At 45.5% G+C, this 18,210-nt stretch overlaps 1 protein-coding gene across 2 annotated transcripts in view; it reads left to right on the top strand.

Annotated features, from left to right (window-relative positions):
- Positions 1-5,623: 5,623 nt before the first annotated feature.
- Positions 5,624-18,210, top strand: part of IFT56 (intraflagellar transport 56) — a 46,607-nt gene continuing 34,020 nt past the window's right edge. For both annotated transcript variants that reach the window (XR_010987827.1, XM_068142612.1), the window contains exons 1-4: positions 5,624-5,678; positions 5,790-5,927; positions 6,291-6,383; positions 14,898-15,012. Coding sequence is in view for 1 of the 2 variants with exons in the window: in XM_068142612.1 (XP_067998713.1) it covers positions 5,676-5,678; positions 5,790-5,927; positions 6,291-6,383; positions 14,898-15,012 (349 nt within the window). In the remaining variant the exon portion in view is untranslated. The remainder of the gene's footprint in view (positions 5,679-5,789; positions 5,928-6,290; positions 6,384-14,897; positions 15,013-18,210) is intronic.

The raw sequence follows: 18,210 nt of genomic DNA, 5'->3' as shown, positions 1-18,210 counted from the left end.
GCATGGCCAGCAGATGGAGAGAAGTGATTCTGCCACTCTGCACTGTGCTCTGGTGAGACCTCACCTGCAGTACTGTGTCCACCTCCGAAGTCCTCAACACAAGAAGGGCATGGATCTGTCGGAGAGGGTCTGGAGGAGGACCTCAAAAATTATCACAGGGCTGGAGCACCTTTTCCTATGAAGATAGGATGAGAGAACTAGCATTATTCAGCCTGGAGAAGAGGTGGCTCTGGGGAGACCTTACAGTGGCCTTCCAATACCTGAAGGGGGCCTACGAGATAGCTGGGGAGGGACTGTTTGTAGCAACAGGACAAGGGGCAGTGGTTTTAAACTAGAGCAGGGTAGATTTACATTGGACATTAGGAAAATGTTCTTTACTATGAGGGTGGTGGAACACTGGAACAGGTTGCCCAGGGAGGTGGAAGCCCCATCCCTGGTGACATTCATGATTAGGCTTGACATGGCTCTGAGCAACCTGATCTTGTCAGGGATGTCCCTGCATACTGCAGGGTTGTTGCACCTTCAAAAGTCCCTTCCAACCCAATGCATTCTGTAATTCTGTATTTCACCTTCTCTCATCATGGGTGGCCTACGTAGGGTGGATTAATACTTAAATGTTACCAACTCCATAAAAAATAAGGAAATACTCTTCAAGTTCCTTGCTTTTAAAGGAATCATTTCCCATTTACACACCTCAGGGGATTGTCTTTGTAGCCTTCACAGAGGAACATTTCATTGCTCTCACTTTTGAATATCATTCATCTTGCAGTGTTGTCAGATGCATTTTCAGAGACACAAGAGGCAGAACATGGTGAAGCATCATTACTGAAAAAAACCCCAGGATCTCACCTGGATACTGTGGGAATTGAAATGTGATTTTTGCTGTTGCAGAGGTCACTTCCTAACCTCCTGCATTGGTTAGATCATTATTTTTTTCCCCACATTTCTTACTTTTCCTTTCTCTCTCTTTCTTCTTTCCTTCCTCTCCTTTTCTTAGACCTCACTTTCCACTCTCTGATTTTTTTGTTTGTACTCTCATTACACTCTCTGATACCTATCTTGGTATTTAGTCACAGGTGCCTGATTTCCCTTTTGCTGCTTTCAGTGCAAGTCAATTCCCTCTCTCCCAGCAATTTGGTGCAGGAATAAACACGATCATTAATCATTTTACAGTTCACAGCCTCCAAGGTAATGCCACTGCCTAATAGGGTGGTGATGGGAAGAACTGCAGTTTTCCTGCAGCTGAACTTCTTGACTTGTCTTTAATTTATGAAGTGTCATCTTGGCATTTCATGTGAGGCAAAAATTATAACGTCTCTATTGACTTTGGTCTGCATCCTATAATATTGTTTTCTACACCAGACATGCTAAAAAACATTTTGACCAATTTGATGCTGGTGAAAATGCAGAGTTAAATTACATGTGTCCTCCTACACAACTAACTTTGGTGAACGTTAAATACCAATGATGATTCCAACTGCTCTGAATGGGTTTTAGACCACTCCTGTACGCAGAGAATCAGAGTGGCTGGAGAGCAGCCAGGCAGAGAGGGACCTGGGGGTACTGGTTGATGGTAGGCTGAACATGAGCCTGCAGTGTGCCCAGGCGGCCAGGAGGGCCAATGGCATCCTGGCCTGCATTAAGAACAGTGTGGCCAACAGGAGCAGGGAGATCATTCTGCCCCTGTACACTGCACTGGCTAGGCCACACCTCAACTACTGTGTCCAGATCTAGGCCCCTCAGTTTAGGAAGGATGTTGACTTGCTGGAACGAGTCCAGAGAAGGGCAACAAAGTTGGTGAGGGGCTTGGAACACAAGCCCTGTGAGGAGAGACTGAGGGAGCTGGGGCTGCATAGCCTGGAGAAGAGGAGACTCAGGGGTGACCTTATTGCTCTCTACAACTACCTGAAGGGAGGTTGTAGACAGGCAGAGGTTGGTCTCTTCTCCCAGGCAGCCAGCACCAGAACAAGAGGACACAGTCTCCGGCTGCACCAGGGGAGGTTCAGGCTGGAGGTCAGGAGGAAGTTTTACACAAAGAGAGTGATTGCCCATTGGAATGGGCTGCCCAGGGAGGTGGTGGAGTCACCATCGTTGGAGGTGTTCAGGAGGAGACTTGACAGGGTGCTTGGTTGCATAGTTTAGTTGGTTGGGTGGTGTTGGATGATAGGTTGGACAGGATGATCTTGAAGGTCTCTTCCAACCTGGTTTTTTCTATTATTCTGTTCTATTATTCTAATCCACACCAATTGCCACATTAATGCCAAATTCTAGTATTTTGCCCCCTGCTTACACTGCTCACACTCTATGTATAGGTAGCACCCCTGCAAATCAGGTAGTACCCCTGCAAATCAGGAGACAGTTTTTACATTGTATTCAATCCATGGCCCTCTTGTTGAGTTGAGCAGCTCTTCTGATGGCAAAATCTATGATTTTGAGGGATTACAATCACAACCAAACTCACCACCTTGTCCTTTGATACTGCTGTACACCTCATCTATGAGGGAATGACCTGACAGACAGCGTAACAGCTTTGCCTGATGAAAGCATGCCAGAATAACTCTGAGTCATGCTAAATCAGCTAAGAAGAATTCTTGTTATTAAATGCAACCTACAATTCTGCTTCATGTACAACATGTCCACAGTTTTGTAATTAGAGGCCAGACTGTCACATCCAGTTAGAATAAATAAATGTTTACTTTCTCACCTCACAGGTGAGTTGAATTTCAGTTGAACCTGACCTTTCATTGAACCTAACATTATCTTTTTGGAAGCTATGAAGTGACATATAAAGAGGTATGTGTGTACAGGCAGTGCTTAGATGATATGCCTCCAAAGCATAGCCATGGTTAGAAGATGTCTCCCATATGAGTTCACCCTGATAGGCACTGAGTTGGCAGCAGAGGAACATATTGAGCTTCCAAGCAGCCCCACTCTGTATGATCATAGAACTTTTGGCCAAGAAAATCCTTCCCTACCATGCAGGTAGACATTAGAATCCCTCTGGTGTCATGTGAAACACCGCCTGCAAATTAAAAGGAACTGGTTTGGCTGCTATTATTTTTTATCTCAGTTGACACTGTCCTTCTTGTCTAACCCCCTGGTACTGCCCATCTGATAGCTTTCTCACATTCCCCAGCTTTGGACCCACCACAGAAGAATTCAAGAAGCCAATGGGAAATGAGAGAACCCAGTGGAGCAGTTGAGAGCTTTTGTCCACTTGAGTCAGTGTTTTAGCTGTATTTAGTATACAGATTCTTAGAAAAGCAGGATCTCATGAAAGAATCTATATTAAAAATGAAAGAAAGCAGTGTAACATTATACATTTCTTTAACAAATAAGAATCTTGGCTAATTGTCTTGTCTGTTGCTTCCATTTCAGCCCAAAATAGAACACCCTCATCAGCGACACCTTCTGCTCCTTTACCCAGTTTACTTCAGCTTCTGTAGAGCAAAAAATTCTCAAATCAGAATCTTCAGTTTTCCTAGTGTGCTGTGCAGAACATACTGAAAGTTACTGTGAGGTATTTGCAAGAATCATTATTTTCTTTCTGTTTAAAATGATGCATTTCTGAGGCAATGTTTAGGAGCTAAAAGGAAAAAGTCATCTTACAATGCCCCTGTCAATCTAAATGTTTTTCTTGATTTTACATTGTTCTGATAGAGGAGACTCTCAAGCTGAATTTTTTTCCTATTAGGTAATAGAAAATCCTAGACAACTGATAAGAGGACAGGTATCTCTATTATATGAATGAGTCTATATATACCATCATGACAACATAAAACTCCCACTCAAAATAAAATCTCTGACAAGGCAAATCCTTTCAGAATTATTTATGGAAAATAATTTTCTCCTGGCAGAAATAATGCCTTATTTAATAGAGAAGAGCTGTAAAAGGAGACCAAATCACTGACAGAGATTCTTTATCACTTTGACTGACTAACTCAAAATTAATTTCCTGCAGCAAAATCCACTGTGGGAGAGTTGGTGATTTGCATTCGTTCTTTATGGGCACATTCATAAGCAAGGGACACTATGGCTGTGCTGTCGTGCTCCTGTGGTTCCTGGTTGAAGAGTAACCTCTAGGGGACAGATGCAAGGGTGTATCATTCCTGGGTCAAGCCATCCTGAAGTCATCAGGAGAAGGTTAATGTGGAACCCACGCTCTAAAGAAGCGGCACACAGCTCTCTACTGACAATGTGACAGATGATGGCACTGTGACAGGATATATTTACTTACACACACACACAATAAAGGCAGCTTCCTTTTGTTCTGATGTAGTGCAAAAAAAGAATTTTATTCTCAAGGAAGGAAAAACAGTTGCAATGCAGATACTTCACTGATCCTGTCCATGTACACGGGCTGGCTTTTTGTCTTGTTGAACTGTCAGCAGCAGTGTAACATCTGGAATTGCTAATGGCACAATGGTACAATTCAGGTAGTATAAAAGTGAAAGTCTGGGAGATTCCACCCCACGGTGTTTCTCTCTAATTAGAAAAGATGTTTTATTTGCAGCAAATTGCAATGTCAGAGATGCTACAAGAAACAAGCTGTGCTTGAAAGTGGTCCAGAGTTTGCCAGAGAGATCAGCTACTGTATGCAGTTAAAACATAACACAGCCCACATGCCTAGCATTTTATATTATGCTTTCCAGCTTTATAATTACAGAAAGGCAGCTCAAGTGGCTACATTTAGCAGGAAGGTATGACCTTCTGTGGGATCCCACCCCCATAGGGCTGTTGCAGGACAGTGAACTACCCATCAACAACAACAGGAGCAGCTCTCTGGTCATGTTACAGACTAAGGGAGACTGCTGATTTACAAGCATATGAGTCTCTTTAAGGCATGCCAGGGAAGAGCGTTTTTGAGATTGCACAAGACTTGCTGTGGGATTTTTATGTGGACCACCAAAGGAATGAAGAGGACATGGCAGGTTGGGGATGAACCAGCATGGGACGCGGGACAAGGAGCTAAAAGGAGCCAGCGACGTGCAAACTGGTTTCACATCAGTGCATTTCGCTGGCTGTGCCCCGCACCTGATCAGCGTAGGGTCTCTTTTCTTCCTCTTAAACTCCATGTCATACGATTTTCCTGGCTGAGAGGAACCCCTCCGTGTGTGTGTGTGTGTGTGTGTGTGTGTGTGTGTGTGTGTGTCTGTGTCTGTGTCTGTGTCTGTGTGTGTGTGTGTGTCTGTGTGTGTGTGTGTGTGTGTGTCTGTGTGTGTGTCTGTGTGTGTGTGTCTGTGTGTGTGTGTGTGTGTGTGTGTCTGTGTCTGTGTCTGTGTCTGTGTGTGTGTGTGTGTGTGTGTGTGTGTGTGTGTGTGTGTGTGTGTGTGTGTGTGTGTGTGTGTGTGTGTGTACACGGAAGTTTAAGTGCCAGACTAAGACTATATAGAGTATATAGAGGCCTACGTGCCCGGGGTGCCAGAACCCGAGGGGCTGATTGAGAGGTCGCCACGCATTCATTCACGCTTCACCACCCGCACCGCCGGGGTCGCTGCTGAGCCCGGGGCCGCTGCTGAGCCCGGGGCCGGCCGCAACCCCGCCGGAACCCGTGGGCCAGAGCCCGCCGCCAGCAGGCGCCCATTCGCCGCGCGCCGCAGCCCGCGCCGCCTCCTTCCGCCGCCCCCTGGTTACCCTGGCAACGGCGGAGCGAGGAGTCCGGGCCCGGCGGCGGGATGGTGAGGGGCGGCGGGGTGGTGAGGGGCGTGCGCCATGTGTCTCCCAGCTCGGGTGGGAAAGGCCTTGCCGCGGACCCGCTCTGATTCGGCTCCACTTTGCTTTCTGCCCAGATACTTTCCCGGGCCAAGCCGGCCGTGGGGGGAACCCCGCCGCCGGGAGAGAGGCGGAGGAAGAAAGGGAAGAAGGTTCCGCAGCTGGAAGAGCTCCTGGGCCAGAGGGACTTTACTGGCGCCATCGCCTTGCTGGAGGTAACGGCCAAGGCCCAAGGCCGCCGGCGGTCCCCGGCCTACCCCGCTTCCCGCAGGAGAGCAGCGCCGTGCTTGCCTGGCGGCGCCCGGCACGGCTGCGGGACGCGGGGAGCCCCTCCCTGTGTCCCCCAGGCCGCCCTCCGCAGCCTTTGGGCCTCGCTGCGGCAGCTTTTCCCATCGCGTGGCAGAAATGCCTTTGGCACGTGAGAGGGTTTCCCGCGGCTTCCCTCAGGCGTGTGAGGGCAGCTCCCTCCCCGTACCATCCACAGCTGTCAGACCCTCCGCGATACGAGGGGGCCTAATACTACCTTCTAAACTGTGTGGCAGCTGACGAAACTCTTACGTTCTTTCTTCTCTGCAAAGTTTCAGCGGCACGTGGGTGAGCAGGAGGAGGATGCCGACCTTTGGATCGGATACTCAGCCTTTCACTTGGGTGACTACAAGAGAGCACTGGAGGTAAGGTGGGGAAATCCTGCTCACTGAGGTTGGAAATGGAGATGTTGTGATAAAGCAATGACAACAGGAGGAAGAAGTTCCATAATACAGAATCACAGAATTATTGAGGCTGGAATAGGCCTCTGAGATCTTCAAGTCCAGCCTATGACCTAACACCACCACACTGACTAGACCATGTCACTGCCACATCCAGTCTTTCCTTAGACACCTCCAGGGATGGCAACTCCACCACCTCCCTGGGCAGTTCATTCTAGTGTCTGATTACCCTTTCCATGAGGAAGTGCTTCCTAACCTAAACCTCCCCTGGTGCAGCTTCAGGCCATGCCCTCTCATCTTGTCACAGGTTGCCTGGGAGAAGAGCCTGACCCCCACCTTACTACACCTTCCCTTCAGGTAAAGTGTGGTAACGTCCCCGCTGAGTCTCCTCCAGGCTAAACAACCCCAGCTCCTTCAGCCTCTCCTCATGAGATTTTCCCCAGTCTCATCACTCCTCTGGATCCACCCCAGCACCTCAATGTCTTTCTTCAAGTGAGTGGCCCAGAACAGTACACAGTACTCGAGGTGAGGCCAGTGCCAAGTACAGGGGCAGAATTGCATCCCTAGTCCTGCTGGCCATACTATTCCTGATACAAGCCAAGATGTCATTGGCCTTCCATGCCACCTGGGCATACTGCTGGCTCATGTTCAGACAGCTGTCAACCAGCACTGCCAGGTCCCTCTCTGCCAGGCTGCTCTTCAGCCACTCATACCCCAGTCTGCAGCACTGCATGGGGTTAGTGTGGCCAAAGTACAGGACCCTGCACTTGACCTTGTTAAACCTCATGTCATTGGCCTCAGCCCATTGACCCAGCCTGTCTAGGTCTCTCTGAAGTGTCTTCCTACTTTCCAGCAGATTGACTCTTCCACTCCAGCTTGGTGTCATCTGTGAATTTACTAACAGTAGACTTAATCCCCTCATCCAAGTCATCAGTAAAGATGTTGAACAGAACTGGGCCCAGTACTGATCCCTGGGGGACACCACTGGTCATCAGACACCAGCTGGATGCAGCACCATTCACAACCACTCTCTGTGCCTAGCCATCCAGCCAGTTTTTAACCCAGCAAAGGGTGCACCTGCCCAAGCCATGGGCTTCCAGCTTTTCCAGGAGGATGCTGTGGGAGACTGTGCCAGAAGCTTTGCTGAAGCCTAGGTAGACCACAGCTCTCCCCTTGTCTACCAGGCAGGTCACCCACTCATAGAATGAGATCCAATTGGTTAGGCAGGGCCTTCCTTTCCTAAACCCATGTTGGCTGGGCCTGGTCCCCCAGTTGTCTTGTACATGCTGCTTGATGGCACTCAGGATGAGCTGCTCCATAACCTTGCCTGTCACCAGGGACAGGCACTTCCCTGGATCCTCCTTTTGGCTCTTCTTGTGGATGAGCATCTCATTGGCCACCCTCCAGTCATCTGGGACCTCCCCAGTTAGCCAGGACCAGTGATAAATGATGAAGAGCAGCTTAGCCTGCTCTTGTGCCAGCTCCCTAAGCACCCTAGGATAAAGACCCCTTGACTTGTTAGGGTCTAAGTGGCACAGCAGGTCACTAACTACTTCCTCCTGGATTACAGGAGGAATATTCTGCTCCTTATCCCTGTCTACCCTCTCAGGAGCCCAGCTGTCCTGAGGATATCCAATCTTTCTGTGAAAGACTGAGGCAAAGAAGCTGTTAAGTCCTCAGCCTTCTCCTTGTCTCCCATTACTATGTTTCCCCCTCCATCCAATAAGGAATGGAATTTTCCCATGGCCCTCCTTTTGTTAGTAATGTATTTATGAAAACACTTTTTACTATCCTTAACAGAATTGGCTAGTAAGCTCTAACTGAGCTTTTGCATCTCTAATTCTCTTTCTACATGACCTTACAATATCCCTAAACATTAGCATGCTTCTCTGCAGAAGTCTTAACAAAGTTTTGTTGTCTGTCTTGTTCTGTAACTCTGAGGGCTGGAATCAGTGTGCATGCTAGGACAGGGGATGGTGTGGAGATACTCACAAGACTGTGTATAAGCTAGTGGAGCTTTGAAAACAACTCAGTGTGCCTGAGTATTGTCTCGTTGCTGTGTCCCTGCAGATGAGAATTGCTGGGCCCATACAATGCTGTACTGCACCCCTTAAGGCTTGTTGTGTTTGCTTAGCATCAGCTGGGACAGGTCTCCATCCTGATTCACTGTGAAGCATAACCAGCATAAGTATAGCTGGCTTTGCAGCTGTCCTGGTTTTGCTGAGACAGAATCATAGGCCAGCCCTCACTTGCAGGCCATTAGAGGTTTTGAGTCAGCCAGGAGCTTAAGCTGGGAGGGACAAAAGCCAGAGCAGCTGACCCATGCTGGCTCACAGGTATATCTCATACTGTAACCTTCACAGTCATTATAAAAGGCAAAATTTGCTGAGAATGAGGGTTCCTCATCTTCCTCCTTAGAAGGGCTTGCTTACCATTCTGCTCCTGAAAACTGCTTTCCCACTTCTTGTGCTTGCTGTGCTGGAGTATAACTTTGTGTGCTTTACATCTGCATTAGTGTGAATACGAGTGTTGCCTTTTCATTAAATGTATTTTTATTTCAGGCTGTGGGTCTCCTCTTTTTCCTCATCCTCCCCCTGCTTCTTGGCTGAGGAGGGATCATCAAGTGGTAGAACAACTGCTGTAGTTTTAGCCTCAGATACAGGTTAAACACAAGACACCATTCCTTCAATTTATTTCCTCTGGAAGAAATATTCGAAGCAGATGATAACTTAAAGTATTAACTAAAGATAATAACCAGTCAGAAACAGATGAGAGACCAATGATACTTCTTCCTTTAGACAATGTTAAGTGTTTTAATTGCAGTAATATGTGGTCACATGCACAAGATTTGAGGTGGAAACAGAATGTCTGAAGTTGCCAAGGAAGTTCACAAGGCACTTTCCCAGTTCAGAAAACGGAAGGTGAGACATCCCTTGGAGATGTTAGAAGTGCTCAGTGGATCTGGATGACAGTGTGCACAGTACAGAATGTAGAGCAGTAGTATAGGACATTGTGTTAATGCTCTTTTTTTCAGAGCTGTAGCATTTAAAAACTGCAAAGGGAACAATCAGTGGCTGCAGGTAATTTGTATCTTGATGCTAGGGAGTGAAAGCTCAAAGAAGATAAAGGTTTGTATGCAAATGAAAACCAGCTTGCAGTTTCTTGGAAATAAATTCTACCTGGAGCACCCAGGAGGTGCTCTCATAGCCCGAGTAGGTTTTTAGATGTCTTCTTCAACAAAAGACTTCACAGTATTTGGTTTATATATTTATTTATTTATAGCCATTCCCTTCTGTGTCTCGTGTGTGATTCTCCACTAGGTGATGCTCTTGATTCAGGCTTATAAAATCTGCAACCTCCTCTTCTTTTCCCCAGGTTTCCTGCCCAAGCAGGGACCATAAAAGGTTTGTAGGCACGGTTTGTGGTTTATTTGTTTGTGTGTGCATGTTAAGTTAGAGATCACAGGGCCTGGCTTTTCACATCTAAGGTTGATTTTTGACACAGTCATGAGTCCTGCTCATTTTGTGGTGGCATGTGGGAGATGGGCCTGTGCATCTCAGCCTAGTTTCCTTTGGGACAGAACACTGTAGTTGTAATTCCCAAGCCTCTAGTAATCAAGGGAAATGGTGCTGACTGTGAGGGCTGAATTGCCTTTCAGTTATCAGCTTCAAGGTTGAAGTGTAATGCTGTATCTTCTCTGCTATGTTACAGAGGTATTGTTGCTGTATTCTCAAGGACAAATTCCTTGATTATCTGTACCCTCCATATCGTGGAGCACTCTCTGGGGAGTGCCAAGAGCACTGTAAATAAAATACTGTAAGTAGAAGATTCTGCAGAATTCTCCAGAGTGGCATTGCACACAATCTAAATGATTCACACTCAGACACACACTCTGTGTCATTATATACCCAGTTCATGTTATGTTCCATATATCTGACAGGGGTCATCAGAAATGATGCTGCTCAATAATCCTTTTATTTAAAATGATGCTTTCATAGTGAGCCAGGTGTGCTGGTTGCATGGCAACTTTTGAAGAGGCTTGGGAGTTGGGGTGAGGTGGCCAGCATTCTCTACTGGGAGAAGCAGGGGAAAAAAGGAAAAGCACATACCTCTAGCTCCAAGAGTATCTTCAGAGGGAATGGCAGCAAAATACCTGGCATATACACTTGAGAGAATTCTCTTAGAGGCACACCAACAGTCAAGTATTCTCTGGGTAGTGTGCTAGCCTCAGCTTCACTACGGTCACACTTTACCTTCTTAGTAGGTAGATGCTTTCCTCAAAGGATATGCACTGACAATGGTCTGGTGAGTTCATCCCTACTGCTGGCACTGCACTGGACTTCATTCTTCAAGCAGTCATGGTGGCAGTCCCTCTCTGGGGACTGCCTAGCTTCTGTCACTGACAAATTGATTTTCACTAACACTAAGTGGCTGGTGTCATCCTGACAACCAGAACACCCCTAGTGGATGGCAGCATCTAATTAGTTTTCTGGAGTTTTCCACTCGTACTACCTCTAATGGGGAAAACCCCACCTGTCCATCTGCCACAACTTGTTCATAGCACTAAAATGAAACTTCCCTGAAAAATTCTCCAGTGTCACCCAAGAACCAGAATCAGAGCATCATGATCTGATGATCAGAGAAGCTGCCTGGTCTTACTAAAGGAAGCAACTGCAGCCTAAGAAAGGGAGGGTAAGAAGACGTTTGAGGTATTGACAGTTTGAGAGGAATTGGCAGGGGCAGATGCACTGCTAGGTTCAGTTCAAGAGCAGGTTTGACATTTGTGCCCCATGCCCTCTGAGCTGAAGCACACAATGCCATTTTGGTTAATCAGTTGTACACGTGAGAGCAGAAATGAGCTCTGGCTGGAGCCATCGATGCATTGTTTCTGTCAACATCTCACAAGCTACAGCCAGCAATTCCAGCAATCTCTCCTATCTGCCACCTCTCTCCTAGGAGAGAACTGGGAGCCATTCCACCTTTGCACTGGACATGACCTCCTGCCTGCCCTGGCTTTGCTCAGGATAATTTCACTCACAAGAGTAAATTATGAAAGAAAGATGGATATACTTGGGTAGTGTTTCACCCATGAGCAGTATCCTCCCTTACTTGAGTGCTTCTGCCAGAACTGGGAGAATACAGATCCACTCAATTTCCTGGCAGCTGAAAGTAGAAGGTGGAGTTTTGGATTGTGGAAGTTCTCTAGACTTCTCTATCAGGACTGCAAATGGGTTATAATGAGTATCTTCACAATCCAGACAAGTCATAAAGGCACAGAGCAGAATCCTGCTGGCCTCATCACTGTCATAAATGTCTGTGGTTGTAGGCAATCAATCTGGCAGCCTTCTTTTAAGTGCACGTGTCTTGTGATACAGGTGAAAGGTGGAGGAGAGTGAATTAGCTCCTGGTTGGCAAAGGTAGGCCACAGGCTGACTGCCTAGAAATCTTGTGGAGCGTTTAGTTAGGTTGGTTTTCTGGAGAGGAGGGGGAAAGCTCTTGTGAAGTAGTCTTTGAGAGACTGAAACTGAATGCCTTTTCGTGAAGAAAGGGGCAGCAGCATATAGTCTGGGCTCGTGGCCCAGAGCTACAGGGTAAGGAGCCCTAACAGTCTTCATTTTTATTTACTGTGTTTGCATAAATTCACACTGGTACTGCTAGAGCACTCTTTGTGTATTGCTTGCTTTGAATGGCCCAGCCAGAACATGACTTGTGTTTATGCACTTTGTCTTTTCTAATGAATCTGCCTGAAGGCATAGCTGAAAGGGACCTCTGGGTGCATTTAATCTGAACACATTTTGAAAGATTCCAGATGGTCCCAATAAACAGCAGCAGCCTGTTTTTCAGAGCTTTGTGACAGGCCTGTGTCAAGATTGACCTGGTGTCAGTAGGAAAGGTTGATCTCTGTGTAAATGTTTCTTTTTGATATTTATTTATTTAAAGTCTTTTTGAAGGACAGCTGGTCTCTGAAGCACTAGCAAGGCTGAGCAGGCTTTTAAGGGCATACCCTACCAACATCTTCTGTGTTTGATAGTGCAGTTTACTTCCACTTGGCAACAGGAAAGCAATTTCTTTATGCTTGCACACAATAAACTTTGTTGTCAGCATGCTTCTGTTCTTGGGATTCGCTGTCCTTTGTCCATGGCTTATTTTATCCAGTGCTATATATACATCTGTGCCTTTCCTCCACAGTAAGAAGTCTTCACCAGCAGTGGCACAATCTGGTTCACTCTCTGTAGCAGAGGGAAATTCCAGTTTCTGTGTTTGGAGGAAGAGTTCAGAATCAGCAAGGGGTCATGTTGCTGGAAAGAATGAGAGGCTTGTGAGGACTGGGAGCGTGTGGATGGCATTCTTTCAGCAGCTCTTGTGGGAGCCTTGCCTGACCTTGCTTGCTTTGTCTTACGCCACCTGTGGGCATGGCTGGATTGAGAGCAGGAGCACCAGTGGGAGGCACCTTCACTGAGATGGTCCTTCCCAGTAATTTAGCAGAAACCTGACAGAGGGAGAAAAACAGCATTGAATGACCTTTCTGCCTCTAGTTTTAGTATCTGTTGTTAAACAGACTAAATATATTCATCTTCAGGAGTGTCACAGTTTGGTACCTGCAAAGTTTGTATCAATTAAGACAAGTAGATGGAAAGATTGATCTGTTCTGTTTTTACTGCTTCACAAAGAACAAGAAGCAGTTTATGTGGCAGTATTAAGGGGTAAGTAGCAAATGTGGATGTGTAAGAAATATCAGAATGTTGTATCTAGTGGTTTACAACAGCTGTGGGCTGCAAGTATGGGAAATGGTTTAGTATTTTTAAACTATATCTTTATCCATTAGGAGATCTTGAATTTGCGCAATACAGACTTGTAGGCTTGTAGGCTTGTCTTTTAATGCAGTGGTCTGCAAATAATTTTGGTCATGCACCCCCATGAGTGAAAAATCTTAGAGCATACTCTCCTGCCATATATACATATATGTGTGTATATAAATATCTGTGTAGGTATTACTGTACTAGCATTTTATGTAACTATAACATATAAACAAAAATAGACATTAAAAAACAATCACAGAATGTCAGGTTGGAAGGGACCCCAAGGATCATCTGGTCCAACCTTTCGAGGTGATAGTGTAGTTGAAATGAGGTGGCCCAGCACCCTCTCAAGCTGAGTCTTAAAACTGTCCAGTGTAGGGCAATCCACTACTTCCCTTGGGAGATGATTCCAATGTCTAATTGCTCTTATGGTGAAAAAATTTTCTTCTGGAGTCTAATTGGAACCTCCCCAGGACTTAACTTGTACCTATTGCCCCTTGTCTTTTCTATTGGACTCTTTGTGAAAAGGGAGTCTTCATCTTCTTGGTATCCACCATGGTAATAGGGGTTCCCCTAAGCCTTCTGAAGTCTGAACAAGCCCAATTCTCTCAGCCTTTCCTCACAGGGCCAGGCTTCCAGTCCTCTCATCATTTTCACAGTCCTTCTTTGGACACTTTCCAGCCTCTCCACATCTTTTTTGTACAGCAGGGTCCAAAACTGCATGCAGTGCTCCAGCTGTGGTCTGACAAGCGTTGAGTAGAGTTGGATAATGACTTCTTTATCTCTGCTGCTGATGCCCTTGTGGATGCAACCCAGCATCCTACTGGCTTTCTTTGCCACTGCAGCACGCTGTTCACTCGTGCTGATCTTATCTACCAAGACTCCAAGTCCCTTTCCACAGTCCTGTTCTCCAGCTGGTTGGGTCCCAGTCTGAGCTGCACTCCTGGGTTATGTACTCCCAGGTGCAAGATCCTACACCTGTCCCTGTTGAGCTTCATAAGGTTCTTGCTACCCCACTCCTTCAGCCTGAAAAAAAGGCTGAGATAAAGATGAAATGAATGCTATGTTATTGATGGTACCAAGAAAAGTTTTCTTCCTCCCATCAGTGACACTGTCTTGCACAACTGCTGGGGTGCACACACCTCACTTTGGAGACCACCCTCTTAAGCTACACTAAGAGACTACCTACAGGTTTGCAAAAGCATGCTTAACATTTGCTCCAGTAAGTATTCACTAAGAGATTTCCCTGGGGTTTATAGCTCCCAGGCATTGAGGAAAAGTTAGGAAAGCTTCAGAAAAGACTGAGGAAAAGGTGGTTATGTTGACACCTTTATAACTTTAATATCTTAATCTTTTATAAATAAGAATACTATTTGATACTAATATCTAATAACATTAATACATTTTTATAACTTCAGTATTGACAACATTCTTGCTCATACAGTGAAGATTTACAGTGCTGCTTGTCCCTGTTGTCTGTTTCATTGTTGTAAACAAAGTAAGAGCTAGGGATACATCCTGGGTTAAAATGCAGTAGTTTTGTTAGAAGAACTGCAGTGAACTTGAGAATAAGTTGTTTGATCTCCATGATTTAATGACATGTTGGTGTGAAATGGTGGAAGAAAGAGGGATATTTGATACAAGTCTTTTGTAAAAACCAGCCTTCTTTTCTGTGCAGGAATATGAGGCCTTAACCAAAAAACCAGCTTGCAGTCCAGATGTCTGGGTGAACCTTGCCTGTACATACTTCTTTCTGGGAATGTACACACAGGCAGAACAAGCAGCCTTGAAAGGTGAGAGATGTATCTCTGCTGGAAAGGACTATTTGCTGACTTGAACACCTAAAGTGGTTCTCATAGAAAGAATTTGATGCTTCTTTTTCACGGGAATGAAGTGTCCTCTTGAGCAAAGTTTTTGGGTTTGGGGGTTTGGTTTCGGGTTTTGGGGGTTTGGTTGGTTTGTTTTCTTTTTCATTTATCAGGACAGTCATGATGCAGTTTGCTCTCTGAAAAAAAACACCTTGGCCAGGTGGAGTAGCTGGAACTGAAAGAAGCATCTGGAGAAAAAATTCTCCTACTAATTTTTAAATAAAAGCCCTGGGGTATGCTGGGCAGCAAAATGTTACTTTTCCTTTGACTGATCCTATGTCTCTGAGCCAGTGCAGATGAAGCCAATTATGCTAGTGAAATTATCAAGAACTAAGCATCTGAAAGCATTCAGCATTCTCCCTGATGTGGACAAGGACTCTGTTTATGTAGTTTCAGTGACTTAGTAGGTGGTCTCTGTGCCTTGTAAGTCAGATATTAGGTATCTGATTCTTCAAGGCGTGGAGTTCACTGAAGTCACATTTTTTATAGCTCTCTTTTAATCTGAATGTGCATGGGATCACTTAAAGAAAACCAAAGAAAACAGATTCCAAGGCACTTTTTACTGCCTAAAAATGTTTTTGCAGTTTAATTCTGTTACCCATTGCCTTCTGTTTATCTCAGTGATTTATACAACTTTCTGTAACTGTAGTATCTCAGTGCTTTTTAAGTAGAATTAATAGTAGTTACGCTCTGAGTCAACTTCTAACTCTTGCCATTTCTAGGATAAAAGTCTTTTTGAAGTATGGGGTTTCTCCTTTCTTTAGTCTTCTAGTCTTGGATTGAAAATAGGGTGGGGAGCAAGTAATTATGTACTTTGCTACTGTACAGGAGTGCCTTCAAATGACAAATATTCAAAACTTTCAATGCTTGAAATCCCAGCTATGCCTGTATTGAAGTCCAGAGCTGGACAGTGAAATATAAAAGAAAAGCAAGTACAGTGACTGATCTTGGCCCTGAAAAATTACTCTGGTAATTCATAGTATCAGTCAGGGTTGGAAGGGACCACAAGGATCATCTAGTTCCAACCCCCCTGCCATAGGCAGGGACACCTCACACTAGATCAGGCTGTCCAGAGCCTCATCCAGCCTGGGCTTAAACACCTCCAGGGACAGGGCCTCAACCACTTCCCTGGACAACCCTTTCCAGGGTTTCACCACTCTCATGGTGAAGAACTTCCTCCTCACATCCAGCCTGAATCTCCCCACCTCCAGCTTCATTCCATTCCCCCTAGTCCTATCACTACCTGAGATCCTGAGAAGTCCCTCCCCAGCCTTCCTGTAGGCCCCCTTCAGATACTGGAAGGCCACAATGAGGTCACCTGGGAGCCTTCTCTTCTGCAGACTGAACAGCCCCAACTCCTTCAGTCTGTCCTCATAGGAGAGGAGCTCCAGCCCTCTGCTCATCCTCATGGCCCTTCTCTGGACACCTTCCAGTATGTCCATATCCCTCCTGAAATAGGGGCTCCAGAACTGGATGCAGTACTCCAGGTGGGGTCTCACCAGAGCTGAGTAGAGGGGAAGAATCACCTCCCTCGACCTGCTGCCCACACTTCTCTTGATGAAGCCCAGGATCTGATTGGCTTTCTGGGCTGCAAGTGCACACTGAGAGCTCATGTTGAGCTTTTTGTCCACCAGCACCCCCAAGTCCCTCCCCTGATCCATACAGGTTATTATAATTGTTCTGATATTTTTTTTCTTCTTTCCATTTTTAATCTTTTTAAAGCCATACCTCTTAATCAAAAAACCCACCCAAATATCCAATCCCCCAGACACTTAGAGGCAGCATTGGACTGTGACAGAAGGCAGGACACAGTGGTGTTAGGTGTGATCTTGGAGGTGTTTTTCCAACCAAAACAATTTAATGATTCTATAAAGAAATTTCAGAAATGGCAGGTTTGTAGTATGTTTTAGAAGCTACTAGATTTTCATATACTCTTAAATTCCTCTGAAAGATCACTCTGGGCTTGAATCCCACAGCTAGAAATGTTTTGTTTCCGAGTGTGAAAAGTTTCATCAAGAGCTTTGTGATCTGTATTACTCAAGAGGTACTTAAATTTCTAATGTTTGCAGATGATAATTTAGTCTTTAGTATACCACAAATCTGAGCTTTGAAGATTGTAAAAGTAACTGAGCAATAGAGCTTGGGGTGTCACTGTGACCTACACCACGGGAGAAGCAAGCGGCTGCATCTTGCACCAGCTGGAGTCATTGTCAGTAGGCTCACACCACGTGAATTACAATAAGGCATTCTAGCGATGACAGATACACAGCTGGGCATGCACCTTCATTAACTGGGCGCTGGAAGTGAGAGAAGCCTGAATTGTTTTTGTGCTCCTTCAGATTAGTTTTTAGTAGCATGGGGAGTGGCAGCTTAAGGGATGCAGTTAGTGGCGCTGGAGTGTTGGGGGAAAAGAGCTCAAGGCAGAGAGCTGTAGCTGAGGGAGGCAACGGAGAATAACTGAGTGTTCACACTAGTAATACCAGTTTCTGATTTTTGTGAAACTGTTTAAGATGGTCAGTTTATATAGTGAGGTGCTAAGCATTTCTTGTAAGCTCTATATTACTGATTTCTGCCTACTTCACCTTGGTGGGGGAGTCACAGCTGAAGATTTCCAACATTTGTTGATTGAAAGCTTCCAGTTGTTACCTGTTCCCCTTTCTGCTCCCATCACTTCAGTCTTTCTTACACTGAGGTTGAACCATTTTAGTCTCACTCAAGATAGATCCTCCTTTGGGTTTTTTTAACATCTTAGGATTGCATCAGTGATGACTGTTAGAAATGTTGACAGCTGAGGTCATAACATCTTGTAATCTCCTCCGTGGTTTGGCAAAGACGCTGAAAAAGCCAAATATATCATTGGGGAGAGACACAACAGATGAAGGCTCTAGAAGAACATCATTTATCCAGTACTGCCTTGAATGCTACTAGAAAAATTATAGACAGTGTTAATGCTGGGCTGCTTAGCGTTGCTATTTTGAGATTATTTTGCCTGAGTTCTTGCGTAGTGCTTGCTGTTTATTGTTGCAGTTATGCTGAGCCCCTGAAAGTGAGGGAGAAATAATCTCTTTTCAGCTATCATTCTAAATTTCTACAGTGATGGAATCTCTGCATGAAAAGGAACAT

Source organism: Melanerpes formicivorus, unplaced genomic scaffold (assembly GCF_026170545.1).
Source record: "Melanerpes formicivorus ecotype bairdi unplaced genomic scaffold, bMelFor1.0.p_v2 SCAF_8, whole genome shotgun sequence".
NCBI lineage: Eukaryota > Metazoa > Chordata > Aves > Piciformes > Picidae > Melanerpes > Melanerpes formicivorus.
This window is presented reverse-complemented; position numbering and strand designations above follow the sequence as displayed.